The 24,104-nt window shown below is 41.1% G+C and overlaps 1 protein-coding gene across 3 annotated transcripts in view; it reads left to right on the forward strand.

Annotated features, from left to right (window-relative positions):
- The window catches only part of ACTN2 (actinin alpha 2), a 76,603-nt gene that overhangs the window by 13,930 nt on the left and 38,569 nt on the right, over nucleotides 1–24,104 (forward strand). Inside the window, exons 2-4 of one of the 3 annotated variants that reach the window (XM_032609115.1) lie at nucleotides 21,144–21,258; nucleotides 22,171–22,290; nucleotides 23,173–23,259. In XM_032609115.1, coding sequence (XP_032465006.1) covers nucleotides 21,144–21,258; nucleotides 22,171–22,290; nucleotides 23,173–23,259 — 322 coding nt within the window. Of the gene's footprint in view, nucleotides 1–21,143; nucleotides 21,259–22,170; nucleotides 22,291–23,172; nucleotides 23,260–24,104 lie in introns of those variants that run through there. The other 2 variants (XM_032609117.1, XM_032609116.1) reach the window with 2 other exon arrangements.

Below are 24,104 nucleotides of genomic sequence, written 5' to 3' on the forward strand. Positions count from 1 at the left end.
TCGTGTTTAATGTAAAATTGTCCCTTCTGTCATGAGACACAGGTGGGGCTGTCACCATTCGAGTCCATTAAGGACTTGGTTGGGAAGCAGGGTGAATGCTGTCAGAAATACTTGGGGAGTGACAGTGGGTTCTATTGCTGTCTGTCACTGGTGTCTGGGTAACTGGATACTAAGGATTTCTCTGCTGCGGTCCTTGGACTTGGACAGTGTGTACCTTCTCCATGGGCATTTAAAAAAAAATTTTTTTTAATATCTATTTATTTTGGCTGCCCCAGGTCACCTGGGAATCTTCGTTGCAGCATGCAGAACCTTTTAGTTGTAGCATGTGGACTCTTAGTTGCAGCATGCATGTGGGATCTAGTTCCCTGACCAGGGATCGAACCCGGACCCCCTGCATTGGGAGTGTGGAGTCTTACCCACTGGACCACGAGGGAAGTCCCTCCATGGGCATTTTAAAACTTCACGTTGAAATAGGGATTTTAGTGTCAAACTTTAAAAAAGTCCTGAAATAGCACCTCACCGACTGATTAACTTAAGAAATGTAAGCTTGCTGGAGTGTATCCAATTTAAGTAGTTTTTCTTTTTCAGGTAAAAAGATGGAGGCTGAGTGAAAGAAAGCTAGCTAACATAATTACAGATAACCAGGGAAGGGAGAAGAATCTAGCCTAACAAATTATATAGACTTTCCCAAACTACCTTTTTAAGATACATTTTCAAATAATCACCCAAGTCATATGTCTTCACTACAGAAAATATGGAGAAGAAATTTAAAAAGTCATACCGTAGGGAAGACTAGTGTTAACATTTTGCCATATTGCCTGCTAGATGACTTGACGCTGTACTAGAAAAGCATATATTTCTGTGTTTTATACTATAATATATAACTGTCTGAAATGGCTCAGGATACGAAGACTTTATTATCTATTTTTATGAACACTTTTTAGTCAGCATGAGCCCTAGGGAAGAACTTCTCCATGGAGGAAATCCCAGCCTGGTTCCCCCAGGGCGGAGTGGGTAGGAACTTTGGAAATGACCAGCTTCCCTGGTTTTTAGCCCTTCTGTTTTCCAGAGCTTTCCGCATATGTAGAGCAAAGCTGTAGACGGACCTGATTGGGGGCTGTTCCTCACTTAGAACTGTGCTCTGTCCAAACTGCCAACGCAGAGACTGGCCTATTACAGAGAACTGTTCCCTTCGAAATGAACACTTGAATTTCTCTGTGCAGACAGCCGTTTGTTTGGGTCCCTGAAAATAGTAACAGTATGGTGAACTTGAATTAAAGAATATTTATTTTGGTGTCTGGGTAGTACAAGCTGCTTCCCCGGTTGCTGGGATGGACCGGGGTTGGGGAGGGGGACATCAGTGTGCTTTTCTTTAAACTTGAATTCATCCTCAAGAGAATCGTGAAAGTACAATTAATGTTGCTTTTGCCTATAACCGAGCAACAGTTGGGTCTGCCCTGTCCCAGAGCCATGTCTTACACATAATTACCCAGGCTCCAAGGGAACAAGTTATTTTGGAAAGCATAACTTAGGATCAATCGTATGTGAGGCTGTTGGGAGCCTTAAATGCTTGCTTACCAGAAAGTCGTCAAAGGAATTCTCCACGGAGGTCATGCCAGCTTGGGGGAGGCAGGTGTGACCCCACAAAACTCCCAGCCAGCGGCTAAGTCAGGCTCTTGACCTCAGGAAATCTTTAAGCTCAGATGACCAGGCCCCAATAGCTTTCATGTGGTTCTTTGAGCTTACTGCTTTTTGTTTTTAATACTTTAGAGCAAAAATGACCAAAACTTTGATTCTGTAGAGATTTGATTTGGTTAGCGTATGCCTCCAATTGTTTAGGAAGTATCTGCATATTTCTAATCTTAACTTTTTTTCCCCCCCATTTAACAGTTAAAATGGGGGAGTTTCATCAAGATCATTTAACTGTCCTTTAGAAGACAGAAGGCTGTAACTTTTTTTTTTTTTATAATTAAGATTTTGTTTCAAGCATTGCAAAACATCCCTTGGAATTAAAGGAGAGGTAGTTTGGATTGCAAACTAGTATTGGGAGTCAGTGGCTCACAGAAGTGTTTGATGTCCTTGCTAGGTTGCTTCCCTCTACCTTGAGGACTACAGAGATGCAGAGATGAGTAATTGCCCCTGAAAAATAAAAATTAGGAGAATGAGTAATAAGGACTCCTGTAAGTGGTAATAAAATGTTTGTAGGAAATTTCATGAGCTGGGAGGAAATTAACAGATGGAGGTACTTTAGCTTCCAGAGAAATGTAAGATTTTTTTATGAAACAGAGAAAAGTGCTAAATAATTCAACCCAAATCCAATATTATTTCTGGTGATCTGTATAAGAGGGAACACGGGGACGCACATTGGGTTTTAAATGAAAAAGGAATGCAGTAAGCTGAGACTTCAGACAGTTGTCATTTTCACAGGACAAGCGAAGCGTACTGTTATTAACATCAGCAAGTGATAGACCTCAGTTATTTTAGTGTATCATTCTTTTTGTAAAATTTTTGCTCGTGTCCTTTTTTATTTTTTATTGAAGTATAGTTGATTTACAATGTTGCGTTAATTTCTGGTGTACAGCAAAGTGATTCAGTTATATATAACTATATACTTCCCTTATAGTTTATTACAAGATATTGAATATAGTTCCCTGTGCTATATAGTAGGACCTTGTCATTTGTCTAGTTTATATATATTAGTTTATATCTGCTAATCCCAAACTCCTGATTTATCCCTCTCCCACCCTCTTTCCCCTTTGGTAACCATAAATTTGTTTTCTGTGTATCATTCTTGTGCATTAATTATTATTTGTCTTCATCAAAATCAGTAAAATTTAGCACATGTGAATGTTGACCTCTTTCTAGAAGAAAGACTAAAACTATTAAAAGACAGTTCTTAAATAAAGGTAAAACCACGACTCTCATACAAGAAGAAAAATAAACACATTAAAGATGTTGTTTAACTTACTAATGAGAAAACTGGAGAGGTGTTCCAGCCAGTTCAAAAGAGAATCTGAAGAACAGTAACATTTATAGATCGGTAATATTGAAATTAATGTCCAAATGGTGGCAGATACTTTTCTGTGGGTGGAAGGAGGGTTGTCCCTGAACTGGGCAGAATGCATTCCTTATCTGTAGACAAGAATGACTTTGCATTGCTCTTGATCATCTTTGGCTTAGATAGATGAGCTGTAGAAGAGCATAGAAGTGATGCTGTAGACAATGCACAACTTTCCCTTTGGAGCTCAGATGCTTCCCAACATAAAGTACCTTATTTAGCTATTTCCTCTTTCCAAATTTCATAACTTTCTGTTGCATCCTTTCTGGAAGTTACAGAAGAGACTCCACATAGTAGACAGGTCATTCCCTTTTTATTTATTTACTTATTTATTTTTAATTTGGTTGAGGCTGGGTCTTAGTTGCGGCAGGTGGACTCCTTAGTTGCAGCACATGGGATCCTTAGTTGTGGCATGCGGGATCTTTAGTTGCAGCATGTGAACTCTTAGTTGCACCATGTGGGATCTAGTTCCCTGACCAGGGATTGGACCCAGGCCCTTTGTATTGGGAGTGTGGAGTCTTATCCACTGCTCCATCAGGGAAGTCCCAGACAGGTCATTCCTTAAACCGGAATTAGTCCGGGCTAGACTTGGCTTTGTTAAAAAAACTGAAAAGCATTTTTGTCTCATTAGGCAGCCTCAAGGGTTTTTAGCACATTTCTTTATCTATTCTGAACATCCAGGGACTAAATGGAAGTCAGTCTTATGAGTCTGGTGATTGAAGCCTAAAATTCACGATGAAAACCAGACCTGGTTAAGACTGTCTTTTCAGAGGCTGGGAGAGCCATCTTTAACCTCCCCACTTCAGTCATCCATTAGCCTGACTCTATTTTTAGGTCCCCTCAGCAGTAAGGTTGCCTTTTACTTTTTATGAGGTGTTTTTTGGGAAACAAGATTACAGACTCCTCTTTTTTAACGTTTAAGGGTTCTCTAGTTAAGTTTGACACGATAATAATAATTTTCAAAAGCCTGGAACTTGAGCAGATAGAGATTTTTAGCTCCGTGCTGTTTTTTATTTTTTCAGTTTAAAAAATCTGATTGCTATCTCCTTTGATCTATTCCAGAAGGTCAAATAAGATGTTATTCAGCAAATAGTTACTGAGTGCCACTAGGTCCCGGGCACTGTCTAGAACACAAAACAAAAATCCCAGCTTCTCTGTGTGGCACTTTCACAGATATTTTTAGAATGTTCCAGGTGATGGTGTCACCCACCAGGTATTTCTGAGAGGATTATTCCTGCTTCCCTACCAAGTCCTTAAAGAATTCTAAATGGTGACAGCCCTATTTGAGTTGTTTGTAGGCTTTGATATTCCTTAATTAGAAATTGTTAGATATTCTCACATTGCCTACAAAGAGATCCTGAATCCTGCTTGAAGGCAGTATTTGTTGGGGATGAATAAGTGGGAAAAGGCTGCCTCTGTTTTTTTCTCTTTCTTTGTCTTTGAGTAATCAAATTTGCATTTATGAGTATTCCTGTTACTCAAGTTAAAAGCAGTATATTGTTACTGTTGAGGCTCCAGTTCATTTATGACTGAAATTGTCAAGTTTAAGCTTGAAGTATTAAAAATTTGAATGAGTGCTAGCTCTCTGTGCGTGAATACAGGTGTCCCTACTGGGTGCTGATACAAAGGTGAATAGGGGAAGACTAGGGGCTACTGTGTTCATTTTGTGGTTCTTTGATTCATAATATGTATGCCTGCGGGCATATAAAAGCCTGAGAAACCAGTTGTGGGTCTTGCATTTGCAATGGAATGCAGTGGTATTTGTCTTTTTAAATTTATTTTATTTTATTAAAAAATTTTTTTGGCTGAGTTGGGTCTTCGTTGCAGTGCGCGGGCTTCTTCTTGCGGTGGCTTCTCTTGTTGTGGAGCACGGGCTTCAGTAGTTGTGGCATGCAGGCTGAGTAGTTGTGGCTCACGGGCTCTAGAGTGCAGGTTCAGTAGTTGTGGTGCACGGGCATAGCTGCTCCACGGCATGTGGGATCTCCCTGGACCAGGGCTCAAACCCGTGTCCCCTGCATTGGCAGGCAGATACTTAACCACTGTGCCACCAGGGAAGCCTGGAATTTGTCTTTTTACACGAGTTAATTTTAAAGTTTATGGGAAAAATATTTTTACCCTCTGAGCAAAAACTAGTGCTCTAAGCACCTTGTACCTTCAGGAAGTTAAGATATGCCAGTGGGTGTCCTTGGTTCTTTTAATGGTGGGGTGAATACTTGTGATAAACCAGCAAAGATGGAGACCTGGCATGGTTCTGGCTTCTTGGATCACAGACCTCCTTGTATCCTTCTCTGTGTACAGCAGTAGGCTATGAAATGTGCTGAGTGACAGCATGTTTATGTTCAGTTATCAGAGGTGGAATATCTCCTCTGTTCAAGTAGACATAAATTGTGACCATGGGCTGTCTTCATTTTTCTATGTGATGACTTACTTCCATTTCCATTGTAAGCACTTCAGGTTTCTTTGAATTGCCACCACCGACTGCTGGTATTTCTGTGTGTGTTCCTGTAGCATTTATATTTGCAAAATATTTTCCAGTCCCTTACAATTCATCACACTTCCCAGCCAACTCATCGAATTAGGTTCATGGTGCATTGCTTAGGGGAAGAAATAAGCCACATGATTAGCAGAGGCAAACTATTAATATAGGATGGAAAACAACAAGGTCCTACTGTATAAAACAGGGAACTATATTTAATATCCTGTAATAAACCATAGTGGAAAAGAATATGAAAAAGCATATATGTATAACTGAGTCACTTTGCTGTACAGCAGAAATTAACACAACATTGTAAATCAACTGTACTTCAATAAAATGGAAAGAATACAGGATAAATCCAAGGAGAAACACTCTAAGACACATATTAATCACATTATCAAAAATTAAATACACAGAAAAAATACTAAAAGCAGCAAGGGAAAAGCAACAAATAACATACAAGGCAATCTCCACAAGGTTAACAGCTGATCTTTCAGCAGAAACTCTTCAAGCTAGAAGGGAGTGGCAGGACATATTTAAAGTGATGAAAGGGAAAAACCTACAACGAAGATTACTCTGCTCAGCAAGGATCTCATTCAGATTCGATGGAGAAATTAAAACCTTTACAGACAAGCAGAAGCTAAGAGAATTCAGCACCACCAAACCAGCTTTACAACAAATGCTAAAGGAACTTCCCTAGGCAGGAAACACAAGAGAAGGAAAAGACCTACAATAACAAACCCAAAACAATTAACAAAATGGTAATAGGAACATACATATTGATAATTACCTTAAATGGAAATGGCTTAAATGTTCCAACCAAAAGACACGGACTGGCTGAATGGATACACAAACAAGACCTGTATATATGCTGTCTATAAGAGACCCACTTCAGACCTAGGGACACATACAGACTGAAAGGAAGGGGATTGGAAAAAGATCTTCCATGCAAATGGAAATCAAAAGAAAGCTGGAGTAGCAATTCTCATATCAGACAAAATAGACTTTAAAATAAAGACTATTACAAGAGACAAAGAAGGACACTACATAATGATCAAGGAATCAATCCAAGAAGAAGATATAAGAATTGTAAATATTTATGCACCCGATATAGGAGCACCTCAATACATAAGGCAAATGCTAACAGCCACAAAAGGGGAAATTGACAGTAACACAATCATAGTAGGAGATTTAGCACCCCACTTTCACCAATGGACAGATCATCCAAACTGAAAATAAATAAGGAAACACAAGCTTTAAATGATACATTAAACAGCATGGACTTAATTGATATTTATAGGACATTCCATCCAAAAACAACAGAATCCACTTTCTTCTGAAGTGCTCATGGAACATTCTCCAAGATGGATCATATCTTGGGTCACAAATCAAGCCTTGGTAAATTTAAGAAAATTGAAATCATCAAGGGACTTCCCTGGTGGCACAGAGGTTAAGAATCTGCCTGCCAATGTAGTGGATACGGGTTCGAGCCCTGGTCTGGGAAGATCCCACATGCTACAGAGGAACTAAGCCCATGCGCCACAACTACTGAGCCTGTGCTCTATCTAGAGCCTATAAGCCACAACTACTGAGCCCGCTTGCCTAGAGCCCATGCTCCACAACTAGAGAAGCCCATATACCACAACGAAGAGTAGCCCCTGCTCACTGCAACTAAATAAAGCCCGCATGCAGCAACAGAGAGCCAACACAGCCAAAAATAAATAATAAATAAATTTAAAAAATAAAAGAAATCATATCAAGTATCTTTTCCAACCACAATGCTATGAGACTAGATATCAGTTACAGGAAGAAAACTGTAAAAAATACAAACACATGGAGGCTAAACAATACTAAATAACCAAGAGATCACTGAAGAAATCAAAGAGGAAATAAAAAAATACCTAGAAACAAATGGCAATGAAAGCACAACAATGCAAAACCTATGGGATGCAGCAAAAGCAGTTCTAAGAGAGGAGTTTATAGCGATACAATCATACCTCAAGAAACAAGAAAAATCTCAACAACCTAAGCTTACACCTAAAGCAATTAGAGAAAGAAGAACAAAAAAACCCCAAAGTTAGCAGAAGGAAAGTAATCATAAATATCAGATCAGAAATAAATGAAAAAGAAATGAAGGACACAATAGCAAAGATCAATAAAACTAAAAGCTGGTTTGTTGAGAACATGAAATTGATAAACCATTAGCCAGACTCAGAGAAGAAGAAAAGGGAAAAGACTCAAATCAACAGAATTAGAAATGAAAAAGGAGAAGTAACAACTGACACTGAAGAAATACAAAGGATCATGAGAGATTACTACAAGCAACTATATGCCAATAAAATGGACAACCTGGAAGAAATGGACAAATTCTTAGAAAAGCACAACATTCTGAGAGTGAACCAGGAAGAAATAGGAAATATAAACAGACCAGTCACAAGCACGGAAATTGAAACTGTGATTAAAAATCTTCTAACAAACAAAAGTCCAGGATCAGATGGCTTCACAGGTAAATTCTCTCAACATTTAGAGGGGAGCTAACACCTATCCTTCTCAAACTCTTCCAAAATATAGCAGAGGGAGGAACACTCCCAAACTCATTCTACGAGGCCACCATCACCGTGATACCAAAACCAGACAGGGCTTCCCTGGTGGCGCAGTGGTTGAGGGTCCGCCTGCCAATGCAGAGGACACGGGTTTGTGCCTCAGTCTGGGAAGATCCCACATGCCGCGGAGCAGCTGGGCCCGTGAGCCATGGCTGCTGGGCCTGTGCGTCCGGAGCCTGTGCTCCGCAACGGGAGAGGCCACAACAGTGAGAGGCCCGCGTATGGCTAAAAAAAACCAGACAAAGATGTCACAAAAAAAGAAAACTACAGGCCAGTATCACTGATGAACATAGATGCAAAAATCCTCAACAAAATACTAGCAAACAGAATCCAACAGCACATTAAAGGATCATACACCATGATCAACTGGGGTTTATCCCAGGAATGCAAGGATTCTCCAATATACACAAATCAATCAATGTGATACACCATATTAATAAATTGAAGAATAAAAACCATATGATCCTCTCAGTAGATGCAGCAAAAGCTTTTGAAAAAACTCAACACCCATTTATGATAAAAACCCTTCAGAAAGTAGGCATAGAGGGAAGTTACCTCAACATAATAAAGGCCACATATGACAAACCCACAGCCAGTATCATTCCCAGTGGTGAAAAACTGAGAACATTTCCACTAAGATCAGGAACAAGACAAGGTTTCCCACTCGCACCACTATTATTCAACGTAGTTTCAGAAGTTTTAGCCGCAGCAATCAGAGAAGAAAAAGAAATCAAAGGAATCCAAATTGGAAAAGAAGAAATAAAACTGTCACTGTTCGCAGATGACATGATACTATGCATAGAGAATCCTAAAGATGCTACCGGAAGACTACTAGAGCTAATCAATGAATTTGGTAAAGTAGCAGGATACAAAATTAAGGCACAGAAACATTTTGCATTCCTATACACTAATGATGAAAAATCTGAAACAGAAATTACGGAAACACTCCCATTTACCACTGCAACAAAAACAATAAAATAGCTAGGAATAAACCTACCTAAGGAGACAAAAGACCTGTATGCAGAAAACTATAAGACACTGATGAAAGAAATTAAAAATGATACAAACAGATGGAGAGATATACAATGTTCTTGGGTTGGAAGAATCAGCATTGTGAAAATGACTATACTACCCAAAGCAATCTGCAGATTCAACGCAATCCCTATCAAACTACCACTGGCATTTTTCACAGAACTAGAACAAAAAATTTCACAATTTGTATGGAAACACCAGAGACCCTGAATAGCCCAAGCAATGTTGAGAAAGAAAAACGGAGCTGGAGGAATCAGGCTCCCTGACTTCAGACTATACTACAAAGCTACAGTAATCAAGACAGTATGGTACTGGCACAAAAATAGAAATATAGATCAATGGAACAGGATAGAAAGCCCAGAAATAAACCCACGCACATATGGTCACCTTATCTTTGATAAAGGAGGCAAGAGTATACAATGGAGAAAAGACAGCCTCTTCAATAAGTGGTGCTGGGAAAACTGGACAGCTACATGTAAAAGAATGAACTCCCTAACACCATACACAAAAATAAAATCAGAATGGATTAAAGACTTAAGTGTAAGGCAGACACTATCAAACTCTTAGGGGAAAACACAGGCAGAACACTCTATGACATAAATCACAGCAAGATCCTTTTTGACCCACCTCCTAGAGAAATGGAAATAAAAACAAAAATAAACAAATGGGACCCAATGAAACGTCAAAGCTTTTGCACAGCAAAGGAAACCATAAACAAGACCAAAATACAACCCTCAGAATGGGAGAAAATATTTGCAAATGAAGCAACTGACAAAGGATTAATCTCCAAAATATACAAGCCCCTCATGCAGCACATTATCAAAAAAACAAACAGCCCAATCCGAAAATGGGCAGAAGAACTCAATAGACATTTCTCCAAAGAAGATATACAGATCGCCAACAAACACATGAAAGGATGCTCTGCATCACTAATCATTAGAGAGATGCAAATCAAAACTACAGTGAGGTATCACCTCACACTGGTCAGAATGGCCATCAACAAAAAATCTACAAACAATAAATGCTGGAGAGGGTGTGGAGGAAAGGGAACCCTCTGCACTGTTGGTGGGAATGTAAATTGATACAGCCACTATGGAGAACAGTATGGAGGTTCCTTAAAAAACTACAAATAGAACTACCATATGACCCAGCAATCCCACTACTGGGTATATATCCTGAGTAACCTGTAATTCAAAAAGAGTCATGTACCCCAATGTTCATTGCAGCACTATTTACAATAGCTAGGACATGGAAGCAACCTAAGTGTCCATCGACAGATGAATGGATAGAGAAGATGTGGCACATACATAGAATGGAACATTACTCAGCCATAAAAAGAAACGAAATTGAGTTATTTGTAGTGAAGTGGATGGACCTAGAGTCTGTCATACAGAGTGAAGTAAGTCAGAAAGAGAAAAACAAATACCATATGCTAACACATATATATAGAATCAAAAAAAAATAGGTTATATAGAACCTAGGGGCAGGACAGGAATAAAGACACAGACGTAGAGAATGGACTTGAGGACACAGGGAGGGTAAGGTTAAGCTGGAACAAAGTGAGAGAGTGGCATGGACATATATACACTACCAAATGTAAAATAGATAACTAGTGGGAAGCAGCCGCATAGCACAGGGAGATCAGCTCTGTGCTTTGTGACCACCTAGAGGGGTGGGATAGGGAGGGTGGGAGGGAGACAGAAGAAGGAGGAGATATGGGGATATATGTATACGTATAGCTGATTCACTTTGTTATACGGCAGAAACTAACACAACATTGTAAAGCAATTATACTGCAATAAAGATGTTAAAAAAAATTAAAAAGAAAATGAAAAGAAAAGAAAAGGAAAATAATAAGCCACAGGAGAGATGAGCTGACTTACCCACACCAGATGCTGAGCTGGTCACAGAGCCAGGCTTTGGATTTTAGGGTTGCTGTTTTTTAGGGGCTGCTAAACTGAGCTGTTGCATGCCATGTTATGCAGCAGGATCTTGGAGACTAAGCAGAGATTTGTGGTGGAGAAGAAAAGGGCTGCCCACCGTGTCGTTAGCTGCCTGGTTATGCCAGTTACGAGAACAGGAGGGCCCCAAATGGGCTTCCGAGATACCTGGTAATTGATTGTAGCACATGCAGCATCCTTAGAAGGAACACTCTTCTGCTTACGTATTTCTTGCTTTGATTCAATTTTTTAAATGTCTGTAGTTGAGAAGTGTACTTGGGTGCTTGGTAACCTTGAAGGTTTGGAATGTTTTCAACATCAGATGATTATTCAGCGTTCACTGTGCTGAACAGTCGGTGACAACTGTTGAGTGACTGCTGGGTCCAGAGAACTATCCTAATGTTAGTATAAACTCCAGCAGAAACACCATTTTATTTTTTGGCAATTTACATTAAAAAAATTTTGGGGTGTTTTTTTTTGTTTTGTTTTGTTTTGGCGGTATGCCGGTCTCTCATTGTTGTGGCCTCTCCCGTTGCAGAGCACAGGCTCCGGACGCACAGGCTCAGCGGCCATGGCTCACGGGCCCAGCCGCTCCACGGCATGTGGGATCCCCCCCCGGACTGGGGCATGAACCCGCATCCCCTGCATCGGCAGGCAGACTCTCAACCACTGCGCCACCAGGGAAGCCCCTGGTGTTTTTTTTTTTTAATTGAAGTATAGTTGATTTACAGTGTTGTGCTAATTACTGCTGAACAGCAAAGTGATTCAGTTGTACATATATATTCTTTTCCATTATGGTTTCTCATAGGATGTTGTATATAATTCCCTGTGCTCTACAGTAGGACCTTGTTGTTTATCCATTCTATGTATAATAGCTTAAGTCTGCTAATCCCAACCTCCTGCTCCATCCCTCCTCCAACCCCCTCTCCCTTGGCAACCACCAGTCTGTTCTCTATGTCTGTGATCCTGAGAAACACCTTTTATTTAAAGATGGTTGAGTGTCTGAATCTTTCAGTTTAAGGGCATTCTACTGATTTTTTCTGATGTGATGCTGGAGTGGCCATTTTTCTGGGCGTTGTGGCATTGTCCAGGCTCACCCAGTGCTATTCCCCCTGTGATTTGTGGGTCAGGGTCTTTCTGGCTGAGGGGTGGTGAAGCTTTGCGGTGAACCAGCACATCTGCTTCTGCCAGCCACATGGTTTGCAGGAATTTCTGCCCTCTCAAAGGAGCGGCTTCCTGCCCTTCAGGAGGGCAGTGTGTCCTTTCTTAAATGCTGGAGCTGCTCCCCTTCTCCCTTACAAAATGTGTGCATCTTTCTAGACACCTGCACCCCTGCCTTACTTTTTGAATATTTAAAAAGAACAAGGAAAGCGATTAGGAGGGATCCTGGCAAATTGAGAGTTTGTGAAGTAGAAAAGAAGACACTGTTTATAGTGATTATTGTAAATAGAAAAACAAATGGAGCATTTTTAGAAAATCAGCTTAACAGAGCTGTGGTTTTCAACAGTTTTTCATGGGAGGCTGTTCAGAACCACTGTGATAATAGGTCGTGTGGCCCAGCTGGCCTTTGTATTTCTTCTCCTCCTGGTAACCTTTTGAAGTGTTTCATTAAGTTGATCATGACAATTTTTTGATAGCTGGGAAGGTGTCAGGACATGAAGGACAAATAATTGCATGGTGTCAGAGTCAGAAATAGAATCCGAGTTTGAGCCACGACTGTGGGCGGAACTGGGCTCCACCTGCCCTCCCTGCTCCCTCTCAGGGACTACTGCCCCTGCTCACGTGGGGCTCAGTTGTCCCATCCATAGGATGCAGGCCAGGAATCGCCATGCTAGCCACTTGATGTCTTTACTCTCTGAGAACAGTAAGTGATAAGCAAACTCAAAATTGTAGAACACTCTGATGGTGCCCCAAACCTGTTTAGACCTGTTTAGACCTGATAGACAATGCTGTTTTTCTTTTTTTTTGATGTATAGTTGATTTACAGTGTTGTGTTAATTTCTGCTGTATAGCAAAGTGATTCAGCTACACACACACACACATATATAGTTCTCTGTGCTAGACAGTAGGACCTTATTGTTAACCATTCTATATATAAAAGTTTGCATCTGTTAACCCCAGACTCCCAGTGACAATGCTGTTTTATAATTAGTGGATTTAAAAGCTGAAAATTGTTCGGGCTTGCCTATCCTGAGCTTCATGCTGCAGGCTCTGCCCGAACGTCCCAGCCCTCAGTAAACCCTGTTCTATTTTGTTCAGAAACACCCAGTGGCTGTAGTGAGTCTCCATGTTAGGAAATGTGACCTCTAATTAGTATTTTATGCAGTTATTATGAAAATAAAAGCTGGTTAACAGAGTATAAAAGAAATTGATAGCTGTTGTGTTGCCAGATTTTTGTTTGGAGAAAATGGAATAGTAAATTGAACAGGGATAGTCTTATAGGAGCCAGCCCAACCCTAGAGCCTTATTGCTAGAAGAATTAATAATTAACTGATGGTATGAGATGGACTCAAACTCAGAGGACCGTGTCAGATTCAGGATTGATCTTTTTGGTTCTTATTTGTGTCTCCAGGTGATAATCTTTTCCAGGTAGAGATGCAAACTTGTGTTATTTAAACAATATATATAATCACAGATATTACTCATTTTGATTTAAAAGACCTTGTTTCCCTTCTCTCTTTGGAATAGTCTACAATGTAGGTTGTTGTGTCTGTAGAATTAACTGACTTAATTAACTTATATAGAAACCAAATACGAATGCATGACGGTCAGTAACTCAAGCTTATCTCAATATTTCAGTGAGGACATAAGTGCTTTTTCTTTTCTTCTCCTCTGCACGGCATGTGGGATCTCAGTTCCCTGACCAGGGATCAAACCCGCGTCACCTGCAGTGGAAGCGCAGAGTCCTAACCATTGGACCACCAGGGAAGTCCCTTTTTTTTTAATAAGTGCTTTTTTGCCATTAAGCACATTGTATTGATTGTCATGGCATATAATTTAACTTTCAGAAAGACAGTGGTCTTAGGATTCCTATGGACTTGGGGCTTTGCTAGTATGTTCTTCAAGGAAGAAGGTATGGCCTCTGAATGGGGGTAGCAATTCTTGCTAACAGATGTTCCTGGAAAACTCCTCCAACTGACATTTTTCTTTCTTTTTTTAAAATTTTTATTTTATATTGGAATATAGTTGATTTACAATGTTGTGTTTCAGGTGTACAGCAAAGTGATTCAGTTATACGTATACATGTATCCATTCTTTTTTCAGATTCTTTCTCATATAGGTTATTACAGAATATTGAGTAGAGTTCCCTGTGCAATACAGTAGGTCCTTGTTGATCATCTATTTTATATATAGTAGTGTATCTATGTTAATCCCAAACTCCTAATTTACCCCTCCCCCCAACCTTTCCTCTTTGGTAACCAGAAGTCTGTTCTCTATGTCTGTGAGTCTGTTTCTGTTTTGCAGATAAGTTCATTTGTATCATATTTTAGATTCCAGATATAAGTGATATGATATTCGTCTTTTTCTTTCTGATTTACTTCACTTAGTATGATAATCTCTAGGTCCACCCATGTTGCTACAGATGGCATTATTTCATTCTCTTTTATGGCTAATATTCCATTGTATATATGTACCACATCTTCTTTATCCTTTATTCTGTTGATGGACATTTAGGCTGCTTCCGTGTGTTGGTTATTCCAACTGACATTTTTCTCAACCACCATGTTTCAGGGGTTGAAGAGCATTTTCTGGATCTCTTAGATTATGTTCAGGAAGATAACGGGGCAGTGACCGCTGATTGTTTGAGTATCCTTCAGACTTATCCCAGGAAAACAGAATACTATAAGTCACAGGCACATGGCCTTAACCCCCAGGCCCTCTTCCTCTGCTCCCTGTGTTTGGAGTGTCAGTACCATGACCAGAGAGGGTCCTGTATGAGCAGGGAGACCAGTCTGCACCCACAGGACTGTCCATCCTGGCCAGTGACTCATGGGTTATGATTCTGTATGTTTCAGGCAGAAATGCTAATATTTGCTCCCATTGCCTAAGGAATATACAAAGTGAGACAGTGACTCCCATGCCTTTCCGTCTTTTCCTCTGTGACTTGAACACTTGTTCCCTTAGCTTTTTTTTTAATATATACATATATATTTATTTATTTTTATTGAAGTATAATTGATTTACAATGTTGTGTTAATTTCAGGTGTACAGCAGAGTGATTCAGTGATACATATATATCTATTTTTCAGATTCTTTTCCCTTAGAGGTTATTACAAAATATTTAGTATAGTTCCCTGTGCTATATAATAGGTCCTTGTCGGTTACCTATTTTATATATAGTAGTGTGTATTTTTTAACCCCAAACTCCTAATTTATCCCTCCCCCCACCGTTTCCCCTTTGGTAACCGTAAGTTTGTTTTCTATGTCTGTTAGTCTACTTCTGTTTTGTATATAAATTCATTTGTATCACTTTTTATTTTTAGATTTTACATGTAAGCAATATCACGATATTTGTCTTTCTCTGTCTGGCTTACTTCACTTAGTATGATCATCTCTAGGTCCATCATTCCCTTTATCGTGCGCGTCTTTGAAGGGTGAGAAGGACTGGAAGCATCAGCCTTTCCTGTCTGTGGGTAGGCGGTTCATGCTTTCCCATCCTGGTTCTCTTTGTGTGGCTCTGAGAGGTTTTTTTCTTTTTTTGTTTTTTTGCGGTACGTGGGCCTCTCACTGTTGTGGCCTCTCCTGTTGTGGAGCACAGGCTCCGGACTTGCAGGCTCAGCGGCCATGGCTCATGGGCCCAGCCGCTCCGTGGCATGTGGGATCTTCCCGGACCCGGGCACGAACCCGCATCCCCTGCATTGGCAGGCGGACTCTCAACCACTGCGCCACCAGGGAAGCCCCTGAGAGTTTTTTTTATGTGCTTGTTTTCAAGATGCAAAAAGTGTATGTATTTATCACTAGGTGAACAGGGGCAGGGAAGAAGCTCTTCTCTAGGAGAGAGGTAGAGGAAGATTTGAGTTGGAAGCAAGGGAGGAGGTTGGAGGACCTCAGATGTGATGAGGCAGCTTCTGAGGTGAGCTTTGGGCTGGGGAGACGTTGGCCTCTTTCCTTGAGGGTCTCTGTCTGGTTTGTAACACCATGTCTTTATTTTTTTTTTTTGCGGTACGCGGGCCTCTCACTGTTGTGGCCTCTCCCGTTGCGGAGCACAGGCTCTGGACGTGCAGGCTCAGCGGCCATGGCTCATAGGCCCAGCTGCTCCACGGCATGTGGGATCTTCCCGGACCAGGGCATGAACCCGCGTCCCCTGCATCGTCAGGCGGACTCTCAACCTCTGCGCCACCAGGGAAGCCCAACACCATATCTTTTAAGAAAGGACACCTGCCTTCCTAATCTGGTTTGAACCAAGGAGCCTCCCTCCAAAACCACGTGGACCTACATTGGTTCCATTTGATTTCTCCCAGATTTAGTTCACAGGGAACTTAAAGATGCATGTTGCCATCAAAGAGCAAGAAAATCCACAAAGAATTTTTTTTTTTAATTAATTAATTTTATTTTTGTCTGCACTGGGTCTTCTTTGCTGTGCACGGGCTTTCTCTAGTTGTGGCGAGCGGGGCCTACTTTTTGTTGTGGTGCGAGGGCTTCTCATTGCAGTGGCTTCTCTTGTTGTGGAGCATGGGCTCTAGGCACGTGGGCTTCAGTAGTTGTGGCACACGGGCTCTAGAGCACAGGCTCAGTAGTTGTGGAGCATGGGCTTAGTTGGTCCGCGGCATGTGGGATCTTCCCGAACCAGGGCTTGAACCCGTGTCCCCTGCATTGGCAGGCAGATTCCCAACCACTGCGCCACCAGGGAAGTCCCCACAAAGAAGTCTTTTAGGTACAATATGTGGGATTTTGTTGCTGCTGTGATGGCTTTTGTTTTTATCTCCTCCACGATTAGCGGGATTTTCACAGAAGCGGAGGACAATGGGGAAGGCATAGGAACAGTCTCTGTAGGCCATGGTAATGGAAACTGTAAATAGAATGAAAATTAAACAGTCTAATAAAGCTTAAAATTCCTTTTCAGAGTGCACTGGCCTCTTTGCAAGCTATTATCACAGAGCCTTGGGGTCCTTTTTCGCATTTGAGTTGGTCAGTCACTACCTTTATTGGCTCTTCGGAATACTCATTAAAGAAAGCGAGACTTCATTAGGCTTAACTGACAAAATTGACCTGGTAGATTCAGTTCATTCTCTGGATTTGCACAACTAAATAATTACCTGTGGTAAGTTACCTTCATCACATGCATGCCTATAAAAAGGTGGTATCCAGGGGCTTCCCTGGTGGAGCTGTGGTTGAGAGTCTGCCTGCCGATGCGGGGGACACGGGTTCGTGCCCCGGTCTGGGAAGATCCCACATGCCACGGAGCGGCTGGGCCTGTGAGCCATGGCCACTGGGCCTGTGCATCTGGAGTCTGTGCTCTGCAACGGGAGAGACCACAACAGTGAGAGGCCCGTGTACGGCCAAAAAAAAAACGGTGGTATCCAGCAGATGTTCACAGTGTTCCATAGTGGGGGTCAGGAAACCTGCATTGATTTCATGAAAAGCTTTGGGGTTCTATCCAGAAGTGCTTCTGATACTTATATTATGAAGGGGCTTAAATAACATGGTAATAAGGTAATTTATACTGGCAATATTTGCCCCTTTTTTTTTTTCTTTTTGCGGTACACGGGCCTCTCACCGTTGCGTCCCCTCCCGTCGCAGAGCACAGGCTCTGGACGCGCAGGCTCAGTGGCCATAGCTCACGGGCGCAGCCGCTCTGCGGCATGCGGGATCCTCCCGGACCGGGGCACGAATCCGTGTCCCCTGCATCGGCAGGCGGGCTCCCAACCACTGCGGCACCAGGGAAGCCCTGCCCATTTTTAATTAGAGTATAGATAAAGATAATTCAATAAATATTTTATATCATTGTATTTTTTCTCTGTCAGTTCCATAACCCACTGTTCTCTTGTGCCTTCCCCAAAAGGTTATGTATATGGTTAGTCTTGGTATTGTGAAAAAAAAAGAAAAACAAACAGAAAACCTTTAAAGTAGTTTTGCTTGCTGAAAATGGGGCCTGGGAAGTTTTTCACTGTATGAACTTAGTTATCTGGAAGCAACCTAAATGTCCATCCAAGGAGCTAGTTAGAAAATAAAATGTGGTATAGTCCCGAGAGTGGAATACTATGCAGCCATAAAAAGGAATGCTCTTTGCTGATATTGAATGACCCTAGGTTATAGTTTTCTTAAAAAATGTAAAACAGCCAGGTGCAGAACAATGTGTATATTATGATTTGTGTTAAAGGGATAGAAAAAAGATGTGTGTGCCTTTGTGTTTATGTATGTATACAATATTGTTGAAGAGAAACACAAGACACTGAATCTCTTTGTTGTTCCCTCTGGGGAAGGGAACTCAGTGGCTGGAAGCAGGAGTGAGAGGGAGGCTTTCCACTCTACGCCTTTTTGTACCACTTGAATTTTGAACCCAGGTAATAATAGACTCTTGTTAATCTTAGCTTCAAAAAACAAAATTTGATTATGTATAGTAGCACTGTCCAATAGAACTCTCTGTGATGCTGGAAGTGTTCCGTACACATCTGCACCATCCAGTACAGATGTGCTTGTACACATGTGGCTTTTGAACACTCGAAAGATGGCTTGTACAGCTGGGAAACTAAAATTTTAATTTCCTTTCATTATAATTAATTACATTTAAATAGCCAAGTATGGTTACTGGCTACCATATTGATTGGGTGCAGACCTAGAGTATATGACTTAGAGTATCTCTTCTGTTTAGACCTGACTAAAGTTTAGATGTGTTTTAGGAGAAATAACTATTAGTTTTGGCTCTCACAATAACATTTATTATTGGAAATCCAAGAAAATATCTATATTTTCTTTTTGTCCTAGAATTTAATACCATCACATATTTCTTTTTCTTAAATTTATTTTATTGAAGTACAGTTGATTTACAGTGTTGTGTTTATTTCTGCTGTACAGCAAAGTGATTCAGTTATACATCTATATTCATTCTTTTTCATGTTCTTTTCCATTATGGTATATCACAGAATATTGAATATAGTTCCCTGTGCTATACAGTAGGACCTTTTTTTTTTTAACATCTTTATTGGAGTATAATCGCTTTACAATGGTGTATTAGTTTCTGCTTTATAACAAATTGAATCAGCTATACGTATACATATATCCCCATATCCCCTCCCTTTTGCGGCTCCCTCCCACCCTCCCTATCCCACCCTCCCTATCCCACCCCTCTAGGTGATCACAAAGCACTGAGCTGATCTCCCTGTGCTATGCGGCTGCTTCCCACTAGCTATTTTACATTTGGTAGTGTATATATGTCCATGCTACTCTCTCACTTCATCCTAGAGTAGGACCTTGCTCTTTATCCATTCTCTATATAATAGTTTGCATCTGCTAACCCCAAACTCCCAATCCATCCCTCCCCCAGCTCCCTTCCCCCTTGACAACCAGAAGTCTGTTATCTGTATCTGTGAGTCTCTTTCTGTTTTGTAGATCAGTTCATTTGTGTCCTATTTTAGATTCCGCATGTAAGTGATATCATATGGTATTTGTCTTTCTCTTTCTGACTTACTTCACTTAGTATGATCATCTCCAGGTCCATCCATGTTGCTGCAAATACCATCACATATTTCTTGAAATAAGTGCCCATCCGTCAGATTTGAAAATCCTTTTTATTACCCAGAAAAATCATTTTTATGGAAAACTGTGTCTTTTTGTAGTCTTGCTTGGACAGACTCTATTTTTGAGAGGTTCATCTTCTCATCTATAACACAAACCCTGTTTGTCTGTCTCGCCGCAGCGTAACGTGCGGGCGCTTTGTTCCGGAGCCCAGCAGCTGTTGTGTGACAAGGGCACAGTTTGCATTCTTAGCCAGCAGCTGCCAGAAGCATTTCTAATCTGGTTTTGGCAGGAAATAGTGCACAAGTGGAAACCAAGTTAAAAGAAGTTTGAAAAATAAACAGAATGACTTTGGATGCCACTTAGTACAGAGTTCATCTTTCTGCTTGATATTGCCCTAGTTATTTGTTAACATGACTAGCCTCTGAGCCCTTCCAGGGCAGGGCTGTATCTAATTGTCTTTGAAATCCGGGGTCTAGCCCAGGACCTGGAATATGCCAGTAGGAGTTCATTATTATTGCTACTACTACTATTATTATTATTAATGATTGACTATACTGCAAATTTGTTTAATTGATTCAGTTACTAGCTTAAAACTGTTGTTCATCCAGGATAAACTAGTTGTAGATAATTAGTGGGTATGGGTCCCTCTTCTCTTCCCCTTTCTACTGCACAATGCCGCCCACCCTCTGCTCTAAAGTATGACATTTTGAACATTCTTTAAGCATAATTTATTCATCCATTCTGCAAGCACGCTGATTTCTGTTGTATGCAGGGAATAAGCACATCCTAATTTCCTACAGAATAAGAGGTTTTCAGAAGGCAAAGGCATAGGTGTAAACATGGTATCTTTTTAAAAAAATTTTATTAGTTTTTTAATTGAAGTACAGTTGATTTACAATGTGTTAGTTTCAGGTATACAGCACAGTGATTCAGTTATATATATATATATATATTATATATATATATATTCTTTTCCCTTATAGGTTATTATAAAATATTGAGTGTAGTTCCCTGTGCTATACAGTAGGTCCTTGTTGGTTATCTATTTTATATATAGTAGTGTGTATATGTTAATCCCAAATGTGTTACCTTTCTAAACTGAAGGCAAAAATTCCTCAGGTGGTTAGACCCAAAAAATGATTTTTTTTGGTCTCTAAAGAGGAAAGTTTATTAAAATCTTACCTTCAGGGCCCAAATCATGCTTTCCATCCAATTCGGTCTGCTTTCTCTCAAAGGTCCAGGATGCCCCAGCCTCCTGTTCTCCCCACGATGTGTAAGATGTCAGGCATGGTCCATGTGGAGGGGCTCTGAGTGCTGACGGGGCTGTGCTCAGCACTGTTTGCTTCTCGTTGCAGACCTTCACTGCCTGGTGTAACTCCCACCTCAGAAAAGCTGGCACTCAGATTGAGAACATCGAGGAAGACTTCCGGAATGGCCTTAAGCTCATGCTGCTTTTGGAAGTCATCTCAGGTGAGTCTTAAACATTTTTCATACGTGTTATACCCAATCTTACATGTACTTCTATGTCCGAGCAGTAGATACGCATCTGTTTTTTTTGTTTTTGTTTTGTTTTTTAAAAAAAGCTCCCTTTGAACCTGGCTGGGGGAGATAGTATTATTGGCAAAGCAAACCTTTCCAAAGAGCGGTCTGCCTGGAGTTATTTTTCTGTTCTAAAAAAGGAGTGAATTCTGTTTAAAATTGACTTATTAAAATCATGTTTCTACCACCCACTTCAAAACAGAATAAGAGAAGAGAAAATGATATTTATATGACTGCCCACCAGGCTGCCCTCTCCACTAAGTCCAGCTAGTGTGTATTCCAGAAATTGTCTTTCATGCCGAAGGCCAGTGTACATGTTGGCTGAACTCTGAAAACGGGAGTTAAAGTCCCAGAGGGGTTATCCTTTGCCCTGAATTTCAGCTGGCTGGTTTAGACTGTGGACTGGAGAGTGGATCAGGCTTAATTAAAGAGGTGTGAGTGGGAAGGATGAGGGCAGGGTGGCCAGGTATCTTCGTAACTCCACATCTGAGATGAGCCCTGTGATTTGAACGAAGCTCCCTGACTTTCTCCCACAGCTGGTCAGCACCTCTGAATGCTGCAGGGGCACCAACCAGCTTCTTTCTTACTCATTCGTACTTTGGCTCAAAGACCAAACCGGACTCTCCCAGCAAATCTGAAAAGCATATGGCCTTAATAGCACAGCTCCCCTCTGGTCCATTTGACCTTGAAAGTACTGTGATTTGCAGAAACCGAGAACACATAAGGAACAGTCAAATAATGATTCCCATTTAAGGAGGGCACGGACTCTGAATTTTGGCATCTTGATTCTGCATCAAGGGTCTCCTTTCTCTGTGTCTACATGATTCTTTCTTCATCCAACAGGGGAAAGGCTGCCCAAACCTGACCGAGGAAAAATGCGATTCCACAAAATCGCTAACGTCAACAAAGCCTTGGATTACATAGCCAGCAAAGGTGTGAAGCTGGTGTCCATCGGGGCGGAAGGTAAATGGGGTGTGATGCGAATGACCCTGACCACGCACAGACGTCCCCGTGGGGCAGTGGGCCTGCAGCTGGATGCCTGCTTCCCTCCCCTCTTCCTTCCCCCCATCTCCTGTGTCAGCCTCTCTTGACAGGCTCCCCACAGGCACCATGAACGGGAGACAAGGCTCTAGGATCATTTGTACAGAATAGAGTCAAGGGAGTTCCCTGGTGGTCCAGCGGTTAAGACTCTGAGCTTCCACTGCAGGGGCCGCAGGTTCGATCCCTGGTTGGGGAACTAAGATCACACTTGCTGCATGGTGTGGCCAAAAAAAGGAGTCAAATATGATGCTGTCTTTTTCAAACTGATCATCCAAATGAGAAAGAACTTGTACATCCCAGTGACTCTTAATAAGAACTAGTAGGAAGGATCTCCATTCTCTGTGGGAGATTGGGAGTCCGGGTGAGTCTGGCAGGAGCTGAGACTGCCCTGCCTCTCATTCTTTACAACTGAGCCCGAGAACCTGCCGACTGGGGAGCTCGGGAAGAGGGATCAGGGTAAAGATGACCCAGTGTTCTCTCTGTTTGATTATTTAGAACCTTGGCTCATCCAGTCTGTAAACCTTGGAAACCCCTGGGTTGTTTTCAGTGACTTTGCATATGCAAGCTTTGTGTTCATTATTAACTCATAACTCATTTAAACTGTAGACATTTGGTTATGAATACCACATTTATAACTAGACACGCTGCGACACTTACACAAACAGAAACTGGTCTTTGCATATGTATATCTTCCAGTAGCTCTGAAGTCAAAACTTTACAGGAGACTCATAACTTATAGGAAAACTTTATGTGCTGATTATGTTATCTTTACCCTCACTTGTTGCTGTTTCTTCTTACCTAAAGAAATTGTTGATGGCAACGTGAAGATGACGCTGGGTATGATCTGGACCATCATCCTGCGCTTTGCTATTCAGGATATTTCCGTTGAAGGTAAAGGACAGGGTTGAAAAACCTGATCGTATTAAGATACTTAGCGTAATTTGTAAATTGAGCTGATGAAGTTGAGTTTGGATAGGCTTTTGTAAAATTGAACAATCACTGACAGGATTGAATGAAAGATACGCGACTTGGGTTTTCACAAATTTTCTATTTGTATGAAAAAAAGACCCCAGCAATGCTGTTTCATTCATGGGGTTGGAATCATTTTGGAAACGATGAGTACATGTTCAGAACAGAAGTCGCTTTTTAAAATGAGCATTTTTTGAGCTTCTTTATTGCTTATTATACTAGTAGGTTCACGACTATAACAGTTCTTTAGACTTAGATCTTGAAACAACGCTTTCCTTCAAGTGCTGAAAGATAATCGATTGAAATCTGAGTTTGTTCATTTGTTCTTTCTTTTTTTCTCTCTCTCCCCTCCCCCCTCTTTTTTTAAACAAAATATCTATTGTCGTTGTGTCTTTTGGCCCAATAACTGTTCCATCGTTGTAACATAACCCTCATCCTCAGCACTGCCACTGGAGATGCAGATCTTTAGTCTTTTACGCCCACTGCACTCCAAAATATTTTGATGAATTCAGCACTGTCAAAAGTGTCAAATTGACATTCTTAAAATTAGAACTTGGCCTATTTAGCACTCAAATCACAAAAGGTATAGCTGCGGAACATACTAAGACTTCCCTGGTGGCACAGTGGTTAAAACTCTGCGCTCCCAATGCAGGGGGCCTGGTTTCGTTCCCTGGTCAGGGAACTAGATCCTACATGCATGCTGCAACTAAGAGTTCGCATGCCACAACTAAGACCCAGCACAGCCAAATAAATAAATAAATATGAAA

This window comes from Phocoena sinus, chromosome 16 (genome assembly GCF_008692025.1).
Source record: "Phocoena sinus isolate mPhoSin1 chromosome 16, mPhoSin1.pri, whole genome shotgun sequence".
Lineage (NCBI taxonomy): Eukaryota > Metazoa > Chordata > Mammalia > Artiodactyla > Phocoenidae > Phocoena > Phocoena sinus.